Source organism: Malaclemys terrapin, chromosome 1, assembly GCF_027887155.1.
Source record: "Malaclemys terrapin pileata isolate rMalTer1 chromosome 1, rMalTer1.hap1, whole genome shotgun sequence".
NCBI classification, from domain to species: domain Eukaryota; kingdom Metazoa; phylum Chordata; order Testudines; family Emydidae; genus Malaclemys; species Malaclemys terrapin.
The window spans coordinates 96,796,909-96,812,394 of NC_071505.1; the positions used below are offsets into that span (position 1 = coordinate 96,796,909).

The following is a 15,486-nucleotide window of genomic DNA, read 5'->3' on the forward strand; positions in this document are numbered from 1 at the left end:
GTTCTCTTTCTAACTACAACTGAGCTTAGGCATGGTGAGAAGAACCTTTCATTGTGTGAGCTGTCAGAATGCTGCACTGTGAAAAATACAGTAGAAGGGCAGCTGTCTTCTAAAGGAAGACTCTTCCGTCAGCCAGGCAGAATGCAACCTGGTTCAGGACGTTCAAGCTTTAGTTCTGCCTGCTTGATAAATTTTCACTCTGGTCATACCAGAATCACAGCCTTGTTTTCTGTTGTCTGGCTGTTAGTGATGATATATGAATAAGTAAAGAAGACAGCTTCATTTTCATAAGCTAACTTGTGCCTGGAGTAACAAAGAGTGAGAGGAGTGCACTTAATCATAACTGCAGGGCCAGAGCAGAAAACAATGACAAAGCTTTTGCTGTTAGTCTTGGTGTTTTATTATAATAACTCTTAAGAATGAGAGACAGCGCAAAATACTGAGCAATTCAAATGCGTCATGGTAGCCACTGTATTCTCATCCGAAACAATAGCTCTATTTGTTTTCCTTTTAAAAAGGACTCCATGCTTGGTGGCACAGCAACTTAGTGCACTAGTCTTTCACCTCATAAGCTCTGGGATCAAATGCCAACATAGTCAGAAGTGAAATGAGTCTGGGGAAGTGCCTGGTAGAGGTATGTCCACGTCACAAATGCACACCAGCGTATTTGGCACTGCAGTCTCTGCTCTGGAGAAGACCAAGGCTTTGTTAATAGGAGCTACTGGAGGTTTTGATTAAGAAGCATTGGCAGAACTATATGTATATGGTGGGGATCACAGGTAGGAGTAATGCAGACCAGGACTGAGATGTAGTCACAGAGCTGTGGGAGGAGTGAGTTTTTCACAGCATCTGCCCATGCTATGCATTGCTCTAGCCGTCACATTTATAAGTGCTAAATTCTGTTTTAAAAGTAACTAAATAAAACTGTGTTAAAGGCTAATGAGAAGACAGATTAGATAGAGCTGGTCACTTTTTTTGTTTTGTTTTGTTTTGCTGTAACAGTTTTCTGTCAGAAAATGCAGTTTTGTTGAAATACGCATATTTTGCGGGAACGTGTTGATTTTTTACAACATTTTTGGTGGAAATTTTTCAAAATGATTCAAAATTGAAAGGAAGTATTTCATTTTGACTTTCTCATTTGGTTCCAACTTTTATCATTTCCTTTTGACTTCTAAGCTGTTAACTTTATTTTAAATTTTAATACTGTATTCTATATACTTAATATTCTAAGTTTCAACATAATTGAAACAAAATGGCTTAACATTCATTAACAAAACGAAACATTTCCATAGGTCATTTTGATGTTTCCAAATCAAAATATTTAAGAATTTCTGGTCTGCAAAATATTTTAAAATTTTGACTTTTTGTCCCGATTTTGGATGAAAACAAATTTTGAAATGTCAGAATGCCCTGAGGGTTGGAAATTCTGTTTTCTAACTAGCTCTAACATTGGATCAGATGCTACAGAAGGGAATAATTTGGAACAGACAGTGACATTATCCATGTCTAGAGCAAATGGAAATGAACTAGTAAGGAATATAAGTGAGCACTCACAACTTACTTCAAACTTGAAAGAGAAGTCATCGCATCAGTTTAACAAAGACCGTATGTACTAATTTCTGCTTTTATGTCCTGTCAAACCCCCATGGGTGCTCCTGAGGATGGAATTTGGACCAGTGTTGTCAAGAAAAGGAAGTGACTGAGGGAGGGAGGGATGGGAGGAAGGATACAAATAAAAGGATACAACCAAAGATTATTTTATTTTAAGTGGCAACTCAAACATAGTAAATATTTAGGGATACTCATCCCCAATTAAATGGAAAATCTGGTCAAAATTAATCTACAGCATATTTTAACCCAGGTTGTGAGAGATTTAGGCAGACTGAGAATCCTTACCTTAAGCCTTTGGGGCAAAACTAATATTATCAAAATGAATGTGTTTCTCTGAATAGTGTATATCCTGAGATGTCTCCAGTTATTATTCCTCAGTTTTATCTTAGGAAAATTAAAGGAATTTTTAAAATATTTCTCTGGGGAGTGGGTGGGAGGCCAAGACTGGCTCTGGGTAGATTGCAACTCCCAGTCACATCTGGGCTTCCATTTCCCCAACTGGCAGTGTTATCAGAGAGCCCTTTATCCTTAGCCAGGCAGCCTCGTGTCTCCATAACATAATGGAGCAGATCTCTCCCTGGCTGCTGGTGGAGTGAAAGTTGATCTATCTCCTCCGCTGGCAGGAAGACTGGTTTCAGCCTATTACTATTTTGATTATAAAATGTCCCCTACAGTGTCAGCTACCAGACAAACAAGGGCCAGTTTCGCTAGCAATTTTTAATTCTATCCCTGGTCACACATTGATGCTGTACTTTGAGGTGGCCCATTGTTGAAAATTGATGAGAAATCATTAATGTGGAAAAAGCGGGTGAATAAAGGAGTAATTTAGGTCTCTCCGTTGATCTTAGAGAATCAGTTTCTGCCATGCCAAACATTCCAATAACACTATAACCTACCTGGTCCAGCTGCATAGCGTTACTTGCAGCTTAATCACCTCTTGGACAGCATAGTTTGTGCTGATGGGCTGGGAGCACCAATGACTCTAGAATTGCTGTTTGGTGGGAGAGGGCTCTACAGCTAGCTGTAGCCTGTTATGACTTTCTGTCCCCAAAGACCCTCCCTAATGTAGATTGCTTGTGCCAAGCCTGGGACACAGATTTGTGTATATATTTGAACCCTAGCCAATGGGGAAGTGCCTTGCAAAACATTGAACTTTCTACTATCGATCTACGAGTAAGGCTGATCCAGCAGAAAATTATATTTTGTTCACACTGGTCCCCACATAGGAAAACACTGAATGAGCCTTTCCAAAACAGACTGCTCCTGGAGAAGTTGGTCTCCTGGAGCCATGCTGGCTCACATGTGTTGGGGTTGTCCCAGGATCATACAATCTTTTTGGCTGGAAGTAGGCAGGAGGATTAATATGATAATGGATACCGCCTTAAAAATTACTTCCCAGAACTGTGTTTTGGGATATATCCTGTCATCTTGGACACACTCCAACCCACTGAAAGCTTAGTTCTCTAAAGCAGTGCTTATAGCTAAATGACTCATATTGCTTAGGTGGAAGAGCAGAATTGCCTCCAGGGATAGATGCTTGGCACAGCAACTTGGCTTATCTGGCAGCTAAAGAGCAATAACGTTTAGGGGAAGAGGAACGTCAGACACAGGAAAAGATTTGGTTTAACTTTTTAGAAAATTTTGATAAATTCCTAGCACATGGAAACCAACATGTTACTCATCTTTTCCCTCTCTAGATCCCTTCCTGTTCATTTACTTTGTTGTTGTTTTAGGCTTTTTTTCATATTCTCCCCTTATTTTGAGTGTGTGGGGGGGAATAAATTAAAGGACACAACCAAAGATTATTTTCTAAACCTTCCTCTCTCTCTTTGTCTGGGGAGAAACTAGCTGAGGGATAAGAATATCTTTCAAAATGGAGAATTGGGATCAATAGGTGGGAGAGCAAATCCATTAACCAGCAACAAGGTTTGTGCATTGCCTATTATAAATCAGTTTGAAGACTGAACCCTGTGACTTGTGTTTGGTAATGCATAGGAATAAAATAATGAAAGCAGACTGATGTTCCAGGGAGAGGAATTTAAATATCTGTTTCTTTCCAATGGGATTCTAGCATTTCTTTTGATGTGAGAAGTACAATCCTGAGCAGCATCTGCTAACTGCTGAGTTGTGAAATGCACCATTAGAATATGGGCAGGGTCATTCAATTCTTATCACCTGTGACATTCAGTTCCAGCCGGGCTGTCCCTGAATTTTCTTCTTTGGTTTTCTCATCCTTTACTAATAGTTTTCTCTTTTGATTTACTGTACTCTGTCTCTAATGGAGTGGTGTTTATAAGGAACAGTCAGCCTTCCAGCCCTGAATCAACAGATGTTAGCCTTGTAGTCCTCTAGATGGATATTTTTTTTCTTTTGAAAGGAGACAGTGCTTCTCTTCTTTTCACTCGATCTCTAAACCACACACATCTGCTTTTTGACCTCCTCCTCTCACTTGCCATGCCCTCCTCACACAACTATTATTATTAACTTTCAGTAGCATCCTTGATATGCTGCCTTTGAAGAAGAAAGGGTCCTTGCCCGAAATTGTTCATGTTCTAAAAAGACTAACGGACAGGAATGGAAAAAGAAAGGCCACACAAGTAGATTGGTCAAGGTGATGACAGACCATGTCATGATTAATACAATGTTCCCATAATATACATTTTTGTTTTGTTATATAAGATATATAATATAATAATTATATTATTATTATTTATTATTATATTTTATTATTCCAAACCACCCCTTATAAGATGGTCTGGAACAAAGAACTCTCATACACTACTCTAGATATCAGTGTTTTATAGATTATGAGGCTAAAAGAGACCATTGTGAGCACCTAATCTGAACGGGCTTCGTCCCATGTGCTTATGAATTTTAATGAATCACACCGCTCACCATTTCTTCCCTCAAAACACAGTCTTCATATGGCTCTAACACCTTTTGGTGATGCTGATTTGGTCCCATACTGACTATGTCATGTTTGACCAATCTCTGCGTACTAGCATATCGTAACTGAAAACATGGCAGTTTTGCTAGGGTAGTTGGGACTTCAGGTTTGAAACCATGTTCTCACCTTTCAGAGCATGGTGTTTCTATAGTATCTAGAAAAGGTGGTAATACAGTTTCCAGTCTCAGTCATTCAGCTGTTGTCCACCACAATCTCTCTGAGGGAGCCTACCCACTGAGGGGATGTCTGCATTGCAGCTGGGAGGTGTGATTCCCAGTGTGGGCAGGCAGACTCGCACTCGCTTGAGCTATTCCATTGAAAATAGCAGTCTGGACATTGTGGTACAGGTGGCAGCTCAAGCTAGCCACGTGAGCCCGGACCCACGGGGTCAGGCAGGCTTGGAGTCAGGTGGCTAGCCCAAGCCACCATCTATGCTCCAGTATTCACACTGCTCTTTATTAGCTGAGCTAGTAGTGCGAGTTGCATCTCCCAGCCATAGTGCAGACATACTCTGAAACATTGTCACCCTTTTCTTTTCCTGGTTACAAATTAAATTTCCCCCTCCCGCCAAAAGGACCGTTTCAGTCACTTTTCTTACTCACTTTTTATACGGCATTTCTCAGGGCACATTAATTGATCCACGTACACCCTGCTGGTGTACACTTAAAGTTCTCTAGTCCACTTTCACACAGTACTGTTTCAAATGGCATTATGTTAAAGTGCACCAGGGTACTTTACGTGCGCACCAGCAGGATCTATGCAGACCAGTGAATGCTCGGCTCGATAGTGCGCTTTAGAAATCATCCCACCTTCCCCCTCCTCCCCCCCAGAGTGTGCATTACCCCATCGTGGAGACAAGCCCTCAGTTAAATCTGTGCAACTTTCTCTTTTAGCTAAAATCTTCGAATCCATCATTTGCTAGAGCAAAAGGAATTTCCTCTGTTGCTCTGCCAGAGAAAATGCTGAAATTAAAGGGGCAACAATGGCAAGAGGAAATAATTTTCCATATCAGACCCATTTTCCAACTAAATTATTATCATCAAATTACAAACAGACCATTACATTAGAGTATCCTGGTAGTAACCCTGTCTTCTCATCCGAAGGATTCTCCAGCATAGTATGCCAAAATCAGGCAGCATTCAGATTTGCCTGGTTGATATATATTTTTGTCAGTGTGACAAAGATTCCCACAGTGTTTAGTTTCTCAAACTAGCCCGGGGAGAAAGGAGAGAAATGAGCCATGATGAGCTTGCACTACCAGGATGTTCCCGATTTTAGTTAGGTGATTACCCATCTTCATAACATGTGAAAGAAGGGAGCATCAGAACTTCTGGGCTCTGTTTTCACTGCCTGCCCTACTCCAGATTTTGTATTTGATTCCCATAAACTAATTGTCTTCTGTTTAATGATCTGTTTGCATGTTGCTTGTTTTCAGGCCAGCAGGTTCTCGGCTTGGTGGAGAACCAAAGTGACTGGTATCTGGGCAACCTTTGGAAGAATCACCGTCCCTGGCCAGCTCTTGGGAGGGGTTACAACACAGGTAGGCCCTACGATGTTACTATGAGTTATTGCTATTATTTATTTTGTGTCACCACAGCCCTTAGGAGCTCTAATCATGAACCATTACTCCATTGTGCTAGGTGCTGTACAAGCAGAGGACAAAAAGATGGTCCCTGTTCCACAGAGCTTCTAATCTAAGTATAAAACAAGAGACAGCAGATGGATAAAGACAAATCAACGAGGGGTTGAGGTTAGCATAGAATTTGTCTTGAACGTAGGGGGTGTCAGATACAGCCATTCATCCTTTCCTTCCCATTATGCTGTAAGAATTTGCAGCTGAAAGTACAGAAACTGATGCTTTATGATTCATTTCGTAGCTGCAATTATGGTGTTGCCCTATACGTTACACTGAGGAACAGGTTAATGTTACAACTGCAGGTGCCTGTGCAGTTCCTGGGGAGGTTACGTGACCTATTTTGGGAGCTCTTGAATGGGCTGACACCCCATCTTTCCATCTCCACTACACACAGCACTCTTGACGATGTGCCCCACGTGCATGTCTGGGCCCAGCAAGAGGAAAGGAATAGGAGCAAAGGCTCATTTCCAGTCACTGGATGTAAATGGCACCACAAAATTTCACAGTGAGAAAAATGTAATTCCTCCAGAACAGCAATAGGCCCATAATTGTCCTAATAAAATGCAAACCTCTGATCGTCAATTTTTGCTTACTATGAGGGGAGAAAATGCACTATATCACAGAGTTTATTATAACAGGAGAGACAAGTTTTCCCACTGATTTGTGTTTGAAATGTGAGAAAACATACCAGGTGTATAAAGAACACACACATGCATCTAAATCATTTCTATCTCGGATTTTATATGCTAGGGTAGTGAATTATGTTCCTTCTGCATTTGCAATAAAAGGGCAGAACAGCTGGTGAAGGCTCCATTTAAAAAAAGATGTGTCCATTTAAATAACTCTTCGTCATTAAACAATTCTTCATTGTAACTGGACTTTGCTTCACAGAAATACATTGGGCTGTATTAAATGGACCCTGTTTTTAAAAAAGGGTTCCATAGGGTTGCACTGTGCTGAAGTAGTTCAGTCATTCATATCCTATACTGCTATGTATGATCAACTGGTAATCATGACAGTATTGGGGAACTTCAGCCTCCGCAAAGCATCTCACTTATGTCTATATTTATTCTAATGAGAATGTGCTCCTAACCTATACAAGATCGAACAGACTTCTGGGTAAGGTTTCATCTACACTATGAGCTAGGGGTGTGATTTCCAGTTCCTTACAGATAAACATCGAGCTACCGCAAGTATAAGTAGCAGCCTAGGGAGTTCCTGGTTCTCAATTCCCCAAAGTTGAGGAGCAAACAGTAGGACTATCACCCATCCTAAACTACCTGACAGAATGCCGATTTTCACTGGTGTGTCACACGATCTGCAGTTACCTTGCAGGCTGTAAAAAAAAAAAAAAAAAAAAAGGCCTTTTCAATGCCACATCACCATGCAATACTTTTTGTTCCACTGAAAGGTGGCCACCATTTATATAACCGTCCTCTTTCTCCTCATTTTTGTATGTATTTTCCATTCTGGCAGCTTTGAGGCACAAGTTGACATAGAGGGCCTTGATCGTCACTGAGTTACTTCAGTTTGACAATGTCTGAACTCCATTCATTTCACCAGCATATAACTAGAGTCGCACAGCAGTGACCCACACCCAGGATCTTAAAATTGATTTGATCAGCTCCTGTTACTTGGAGAGCAGTGTAACTTTATTCTATCTTTGCACAAGGCACTGATCCAAACAGATTGTAAAAGTACCAAACAAACTTTAGTACATTACTAAATTCTGGCTTGGTTGAAGCTAATATAATTGAATGTCTATAGTACTTTGCGTGCGTTACATATGGTAATTCTTGACAGAACTATATACATACATTGTTACACGGCCATGCATAATCTTTCCCATAGATTTTAGTCTTGCTCAGAGACCCATTTTTCAGTTATTCCTGACAGATCCATTAAAATTCAGCCCTTTACAGCTCATGAGAGTGTAAAAAAAGAATAGAGAAAACCAAAAGGTGGAGAGTGAAAGGAAGATTACATAGGAGGTTACAATAAATGGAAAGACATTTTTCAAGCACATGCAACAAGAGGTCATTAAGTGAGACATTGCAATCTCTGAGATAGCGAAGATGGATTATTGACAGAATCAGCATAAGTGGCTGTAAAAAAATGTAAAAATTAAATCCATTGTTTGCCTCAATATTCCTAGAAGAGACCAGAGACATAAATCTCCTGAGAGGAGGAAGAAATACTGAAGGAAATCACAGCCTTATCTGTTATGTGATAAGCAAATTAAAACAGCTGACCCATAACACAGTTCTAGGGCCAGGAGGGATCCAGAATTCTGAAGGAAGTGGCCAAAGAGATGAGAACTATTAGCAAAATGCTGCACTGAAAAACAATGGGCAGGGAAGGGGAAGTGGAGGGCCCAGCTCTTCGAATAATTAGCAGAGTGCTGAAGGAGAGTAGGAAAGGAGCAAATCCTAAAGTGCTGACTAGATAAATAGAGGTATTGAATATAAGCCAGAGAGAATTAGTCTAACCCCTTTTGTAAGTGGCTAGTGAAGCCATATTTAAACTAGCGCAACAGTCTAACATTAATATTTTGCCTTTAAACTAAGAGCTAGACTGAGTCTTTAAGCCAGAGCCTGTGTGAGGAGCTATGTGTAGCTAAGCCACTCCGGTAGGATCTCCAGGGAGGAATTGTGCCTCAGAGCTTGTCGACACGAACATTCAGTTCGCAGCAAGCTGGAGTGTAAATCTACGCCATAGTAAGTGTCTGTGTGGATGCTGCTGAGGCATGCAGTGCACCTCCGTGTCAAAGCCAAGTGGAACAAAGAGCACATCAGCAGGGTCCATATGGGCAAGTAGCATGCAGCAGGCTAGTGTGGGGTAAAATCACACCCCAGCTTGCCATGAACTAAGTGTTTGTGTAAATAAGGCCTCAGAGGCATAATTTCTTCCCTGCTCCGTTCTTGTTCTGGTGGGAGTGCTTTGCTACAGCCCTATTAAGGGTGCAGTATACTTCCCCCACCATGCCCAGCCATTTCCCCCCTGCCCACCCAATTTCTTGCAGTGGGAGTGTTGCGTGCATAGCTCCTGCTCTGTCCCGTCACGCCCAGACCCATAAGCCAGGCAAGGCTAACACATCCTTGCAGAGGGTTACACAGAAGGAGCCCTATTACCCTGCACAGTTGTCAGGGTTCCTTCCCCACTCTGAACTCTGGGGTACAGATGTGGGGACTTGCATGAAAGACCCCCTAGGCTTATTTTACTCGCTCAAGTTAAAAACTTCCCTAAAGCACAAACTCCTTCCTTGCCTTAGTATCACTGCCACCACCAAGTGATTTAAACAAACATTCAGGGAGGGCCACTTGGAACCCTACCTTCCCCAAATATCCCCCCAAGTCCCTACACCCCCATGTTTATGACAACAGTCATTTAGTGTGAGGGAATAATCCAGCCCAAACTAATGAAGTTAAAAGCAAAGGACCAAATCTCCAATATTCAGACTGATTGAGTGCAGTGTTGTAGATAGCATCTCACCAGCATCTTATACAGCACCAGTATCACTTCCTGAGATTTGTATTCTCTTCTACGCCATTCATTTTTCTGTTATAGCTCTGCAGAATATACAGCCTTATTTCAGCTTTGTGGCAAGAGATTTTTGCCACCACGTTACACTGGCAAGTTTGTATTTAATTTGCTCTCATCTGTCACGCACCTCTAGGTTTTTTACACCATAGCTGCCTTCCACATGTCTTTGTGTTTTAGATATGTCCCATCACCACCAACACCGGGTATCCTACACTTGTCACTCTTGGCTCACTTGCTCTTTGAACCACGACTGCAAATGAATAGCCCCACTCCTATGTGCCCAGACGAAATGTCCAGATAGTCCATGTAGGTTTGTCAGAGAGGGTTTTATTCTCTCTCATTCATTTGCACAGGCATACAGTCCAAGTCACAACCCAGCCCATCTAAATATTCCCATCTAAAGAAAACCAGAGAGGACTTAATATCCAGCATGCGGGAGGGTAGACCTCAATGAAAACGTCATTTTCAGCTTGAGAAGTTCCCATTTACAGTCACTCTTTATTTCCATTGTTTGAAACAGTTTTCAGTTCAGCAAGCTGTTTTAACCACTGTACCAGTTTTTTCTGTGCTTTGTCCAATAAAAGTCAGTGTGGTACCTTATCAAATGCTTTGTGGAAAGTCTAAGTACTGTATATAACATCCACTGCATTTCTCTTGTCTACAGTGGCAGTAATACTTGATGGACCCCAGTATGTTGTTAGTTAAAACAAACTTTCCCTCTTTTAAATCCATGCTGGCAGTCTTTAATTAAACTGTGCTTTTGAAAGTGTTTTCCAATTACTGTAGGCTCTGCATAATATTTTCTGGGCTTTTTCCATCTACCAATGTTACGCTGATCGCTCTAGAATTTTTCTCTACAGCCTTGTCATTCTTTTCTGGAATAATGGTCTTCTGAGTCCTCAGGAAACTATCTTCTCAAAGAAATTCTGAACATAAAAGTGAAGGCTTCTCTAATCTCTGTTCTTTTCTTTTAAGACTCAGGCTACATCTACACTACGGGGGGGGGTCGATTTAAGATACGCAAATTCAGCTATGGGAATAGCGTAGCTGAATTCGACGTATCGCAGCCGACTTACCCCGCTGTAGGAATGGCGGCAAAATCGACCTCTGCGTCTTCCCGTCGACGGCGCTTACTCCCACCTCCGCTGGTGGAGTAAGAGCGTCGATTCGGGGATTGATTGTCGCGTCCCGACGGGATAAATCGATCCCCGAGAGGTCAATTTCTACCCGCCGATTCAGGCAGGTAGTGTAGACCTAGCCTCAGGGGTGTAAACTCTCAGGGCCTGGTAATTTATTTGACGTATAGGTCTGTCTATGTTATACTTTCCCAAATGGTGGAAAACACTTTTTAAAAGCAGTTTCTGGTGATTTCATTGTAGTGACTTGAGGCCAGATAGTCAGCTTGTGTAAATCACCCCTAGCTCTTTAATTCTAGTGGCGGTAGGCCAATGTACAGCAGCTGAGGATCGGACCCTGAGTCTTCAAATGGAGTTGTAGAATGGTTCAAACAAAATTGTGCCATGCGATATTTTTAGTATTGTGCTTTCAGGGCCTGAGAGAGTTTTGTCTATTTACAACAATGCCCACTGTTGCAGCACAGCTTGTAATCCCTCCCCTATCATGCCACAGCACAGGAGTCCTTTCTTTGGGGACATCCATCCCAGTATGGCATATGAAATTCTAAAGGGAGCAGAGAGACTATGTGAACTAATGCCAAATGCAGAACAAGGAGGAACAAGGTTAAGCTGAAGAAAGGATTGGCATTTTAAGAACGGAAGCAATTTATTGACACTGAAAAATTCAAAAGAGAGCCTGAGAGTTTTCTTAATTTGAAAAATCATTTTTCATTGGAAAAATAATAATTCCCTGCAGTTAATTATGATATGTTATATCCTATCCCCTGGAAACTTGAAACTGAAATGTTTTCATACCAAAATATTTCCTTTCCTGCATCATGTCTATGTGACAACTGCCGTATGAATCATTTCTAGGGATTGACCAGGGGGACCATCTGAGCTAAAAGCAGGAGTCTCTATAGCTTGACCTACAGAGCTAGGCTGTATAAAAAACTGACATCCTCTATGGGTTGGGCACAGAAAGGAACATGTAACATATACTGACCAGTGGATTACATACTTCCTCTCAACAGAGAAAGCCCGTCCTCAGCATCTGAGACCCACAGCATTTTGAATCCCAGACTAGCCCCCGTTATGTAATGGTCACCATCTTGTCTGACCCACTGTGAACTGAAACAAGGACCTTCTGAGCTAAAAAAGCAGGAGTTGCTACAGCTTAAGCTAAAGAGACAGACTCTCAAACTCAGAGCTGTAATAGACCATATCTGTGAATTGGGCATAGAAAGGCAAGCATAGCACACAGTGATTCACAGACTACATGTGCACACTCGTTTATTATTTCAATGTATTTCATGAGTGGTGGATTGCTGACATTGGTCTATTTTTTCACTCTTTGAGAAAAGACCACTGAAAGATGTATTTGGACTGGGAAACATACATAAAGAATTATATAGACTTTGTATGAAAATTTTATAATTCTTATTAACAAATAAGGTCTCTTGCAGAGCAGATTGTGTATATAAAATAATGTTATATCACATTTTGGGCCTGCCAGGAGTGATACTGTGTCTTCAATGCAACAAATAAATTACCAAGGACAGCAAAGAATTGTAATGTATATAAACCATTCGAAAATGGAGCTGTCTAAGGTCCTGATCCTGCAAATGTACATGTACTTTGATTACATGAGTGTTCCAATCAGTGCAACTATTATTGTCCACAATATTGCATATGCATGTTTGCAGGATAGGGCCCTGATTATATTAGAAAAAACAAGTATTTGGTGTGATTCCTGAGAGGTTCTGAGCATTTGTAACTCCCAATGACTTTGGTGGAAGTTTCTGGTGGTCATCAATCCTCGGGATCAAGTCTTGTGGATACCACTACTTAATCCAGCACAGACCTGGCATAAAGAAAAATAACTAACCTACCATCATTTGTTTTCCCATAAGACCCAGAAATCAACCTAAGCAATCTAGTTACAGCACTGATTCTCAAATTGTAGTCCATCGATGTTGACCACAAATAGAGCCTTTCCTAGTGGTTTTTAGGGAGGAATATTTTGAAAACCAAGCAGTGGATGTTTAGGAGAGGAGGTAATTAAGGAGTGAATCTCTCAAGGGATGTTCTACAGAGTGAAAAGGTTTGAGAACTAGTCGGTCACAGAACCCTAAGCTATACAGCATGTAAAGGGACTCATTCCAGACAATTTCACTAAGTTTATCCACACCCTCTCTGAAAGCCAGTGCAACATGCAGACCTCCTGTTACACAAAGCATTAGCTACTACAGGTTCTGGCCCCACAGGAATTTTCATTAGGCCTGACCATGAGCACAGGATCCTTTGAAAACAGCTGAAAATTCACTTTATATGATTAAAAAAAATAGAGGAAGAATGAGGTCAAACACTAGTGCCAAGAAAAAAGATAACATCATGTCTGTTTAATCAATTTCATATTGTAGTAGTTCTTCAGACTTTTGTGCTAGATTTTTCCCTGGCTGTCTTCTTACTTGGGGAGTCTTGTAGTCTGTGTGTAATGTTTTTAGACCAATATACTCTGTTTTACACAACTGCATTAACTCTGGTTTATGAAAAATCTGGGTAATGTGTGTGCAGTTTAAGTAGTGATTTTGTAAGTATGTAATTCTGTCAAGGCATTAATGCACTCAGCCTTGAGCAGAATGCTCAATCTATTTATGTCATCAGTGGAACACTGAAATGGTAATTTTGCTTTCTAATGACCAGTTCCCTGTGTCTTGTTCTCTCTGTAATCTATAGCTTGCACTTAAAAATAAGATATCTAAAAACTGGCTGCAGATTAAAAGCAGCTCCCTTTCCAATCTCCCCTTCTCAGTTTCTAAAGCATTTGATGTCCTGTGAACTAGTTTACAACACGCTTGACATTTCAGAAATGCAGGTCAATGTGTATTTCATTTCTAAAAATGGTGTATCCAGTTTGAGGCCTATCCAGGAAATAATGGCATAATTGTGAATGAATTGGTCCACTGTTCATAGCATTCTCTGAGATACAGCCACTGCTCTTTGGCAATTAACTCCATCAAGCCTTGTTATAATTGCATTCTTTAGAACAACACCTGGCTTTATTGGAGCACTCATTCGCTGCATCTCCCAAGGAACCTGTGATGAAAAAGCTGTGGCATAGATGCACGCCGGATCAGATGCTGATTTTAATAATACTGGTGTAAATACAGAGTAACTCAATTAAAGTTGATGAAGTTGGCCCAACTTCAAAGTGGTTTTACTGAGATCAGAATCTAGCCATAATATTTTAGATATGTGTAATGTAAATACATAGACATACATATGCACTGTAAATTAAGTTATGCAAAAAAAAAAAATCCTAAACTTCTTTCCAACCTACTTAGGAGGTCATTTTGAAGTGCAGTATTTTTGGATTTTTATGAACAAGAGAGACTTACGAGTCAGTTGTCCAGCACTCTGAGCTGCCCTCTCTCTATTATAGGGGGTCCCTCCGTAGTACATTAAGCTTAGATGAAGAAAGAATTATGCATAAAAATGAGCAAAGCTATCCTAGTGCCTAATAACAGAAAAAAAACCCTCTGGAATACACAAGGAGAATCCCTACAAATATATCGTAATAACAACAAAACTTCTCTCTTACAGAGCATCTTTTATCCCAGGTTCTCATTGTGCTTTACAAAGACAATTAAATAAGTATATCCTCTTTTTATAGCTGGGGAAACAGAGATTGTGTAACTTGCCAAAGTTCACCTAGCAGGAAGTGGCAGAGTCCAGATTAGACTCCATTTTGCCTCTCCCAACCATTAGTGCAGGATTTCTCAGCATGTGGGGCGTTACCCAGAAGTGTTTCATGATGGGGAACCCACTGAGTTTCTTTCTAGTTGGGGCGGTGAGTGGGGGATGGGGACGGGGGGAATCTGCAAAATAGGGCAGGTGCTAGGTCCCGGAAGGAGCACTTCAGTCCTTTCCTTTCCCCTGCTTTCTCTGCTCTGACCCTTTCCTACCCAAAACCATTCCAGATGCAGTTCCTCAGCCCTCCCCTCCTCCATCTGCCTGCACAGAACACAGTTTCAAGCCCTTCAAGAGGCTGTACCCATGGGCCAGCCTGTACTCCACTTTGATTCCATGGCCCGCTAGGGATATCAGTTGTCGGCTCCTCCATGGAGTTGAGGTCACAGGCATGTATGTGACACAGTTCATTAACTCCCCTGGCACCTGTCCTTTCTGCAGCAATAGAGAGACTCTGGCACACATCTATGTGTTAGACTACAACCCCTCTTCCAGGTCCTCCAGACCCTCTTACTGAGGTTCTGGTTGCAATTCTCCCCACAACTTCTGCTCTACTCATACCCCATCTGTGGCCCCATGGACTTGTGAGAACTCTTTGTAAACTGATGGCCATCCATCACATCAGGAGGAGGAAGCTGGATGAGAGGGCGTTCTGTGACTTTGGGGCCTATTTCTAATCCTGTGAAGTTACACCCCTGAGCAGCATTTCTCTGGGCAGTGTCCACTGACTCCTTCAATGCCTTTGAGGAGCAGTGGGCGCTGTCAGGGGTTCTCTGCTTGGTGTCTCCTGGTTACCTGATTTTCACCTTATGACCTTCACACCCATCCCTGTTTTTTTCATTTGTTGTCCCCAGTATTTACTTGTGGCCTTGATACACTGG

The 15,486-nt window shown here is 41.4% G+C and overlaps 1 protein-coding gene across 1 annotated transcript in view; it reads left to right on the forward strand.

Annotated features, from left to right (window-relative positions):
- LARGE1 (LARGE xylosyl- and glucuronyltransferase 1) overlaps nucleotides 1-15,486 on the forward strand; it is a 377,994-nt gene that overhangs the window by 283,358 nt on the left and 79,150 nt on the right. Inside the window, exon 7 of the mRNA XM_054032553.1 lies at nucleotides 5,994-6,098. Within this exon, the coding sequence (XP_053888528.1) occupies nucleotides 5,994-6,098 (105 nt within the window). The remainder of the gene's footprint in view (nucleotides 1-5,993; nucleotides 6,099-15,486) is intronic.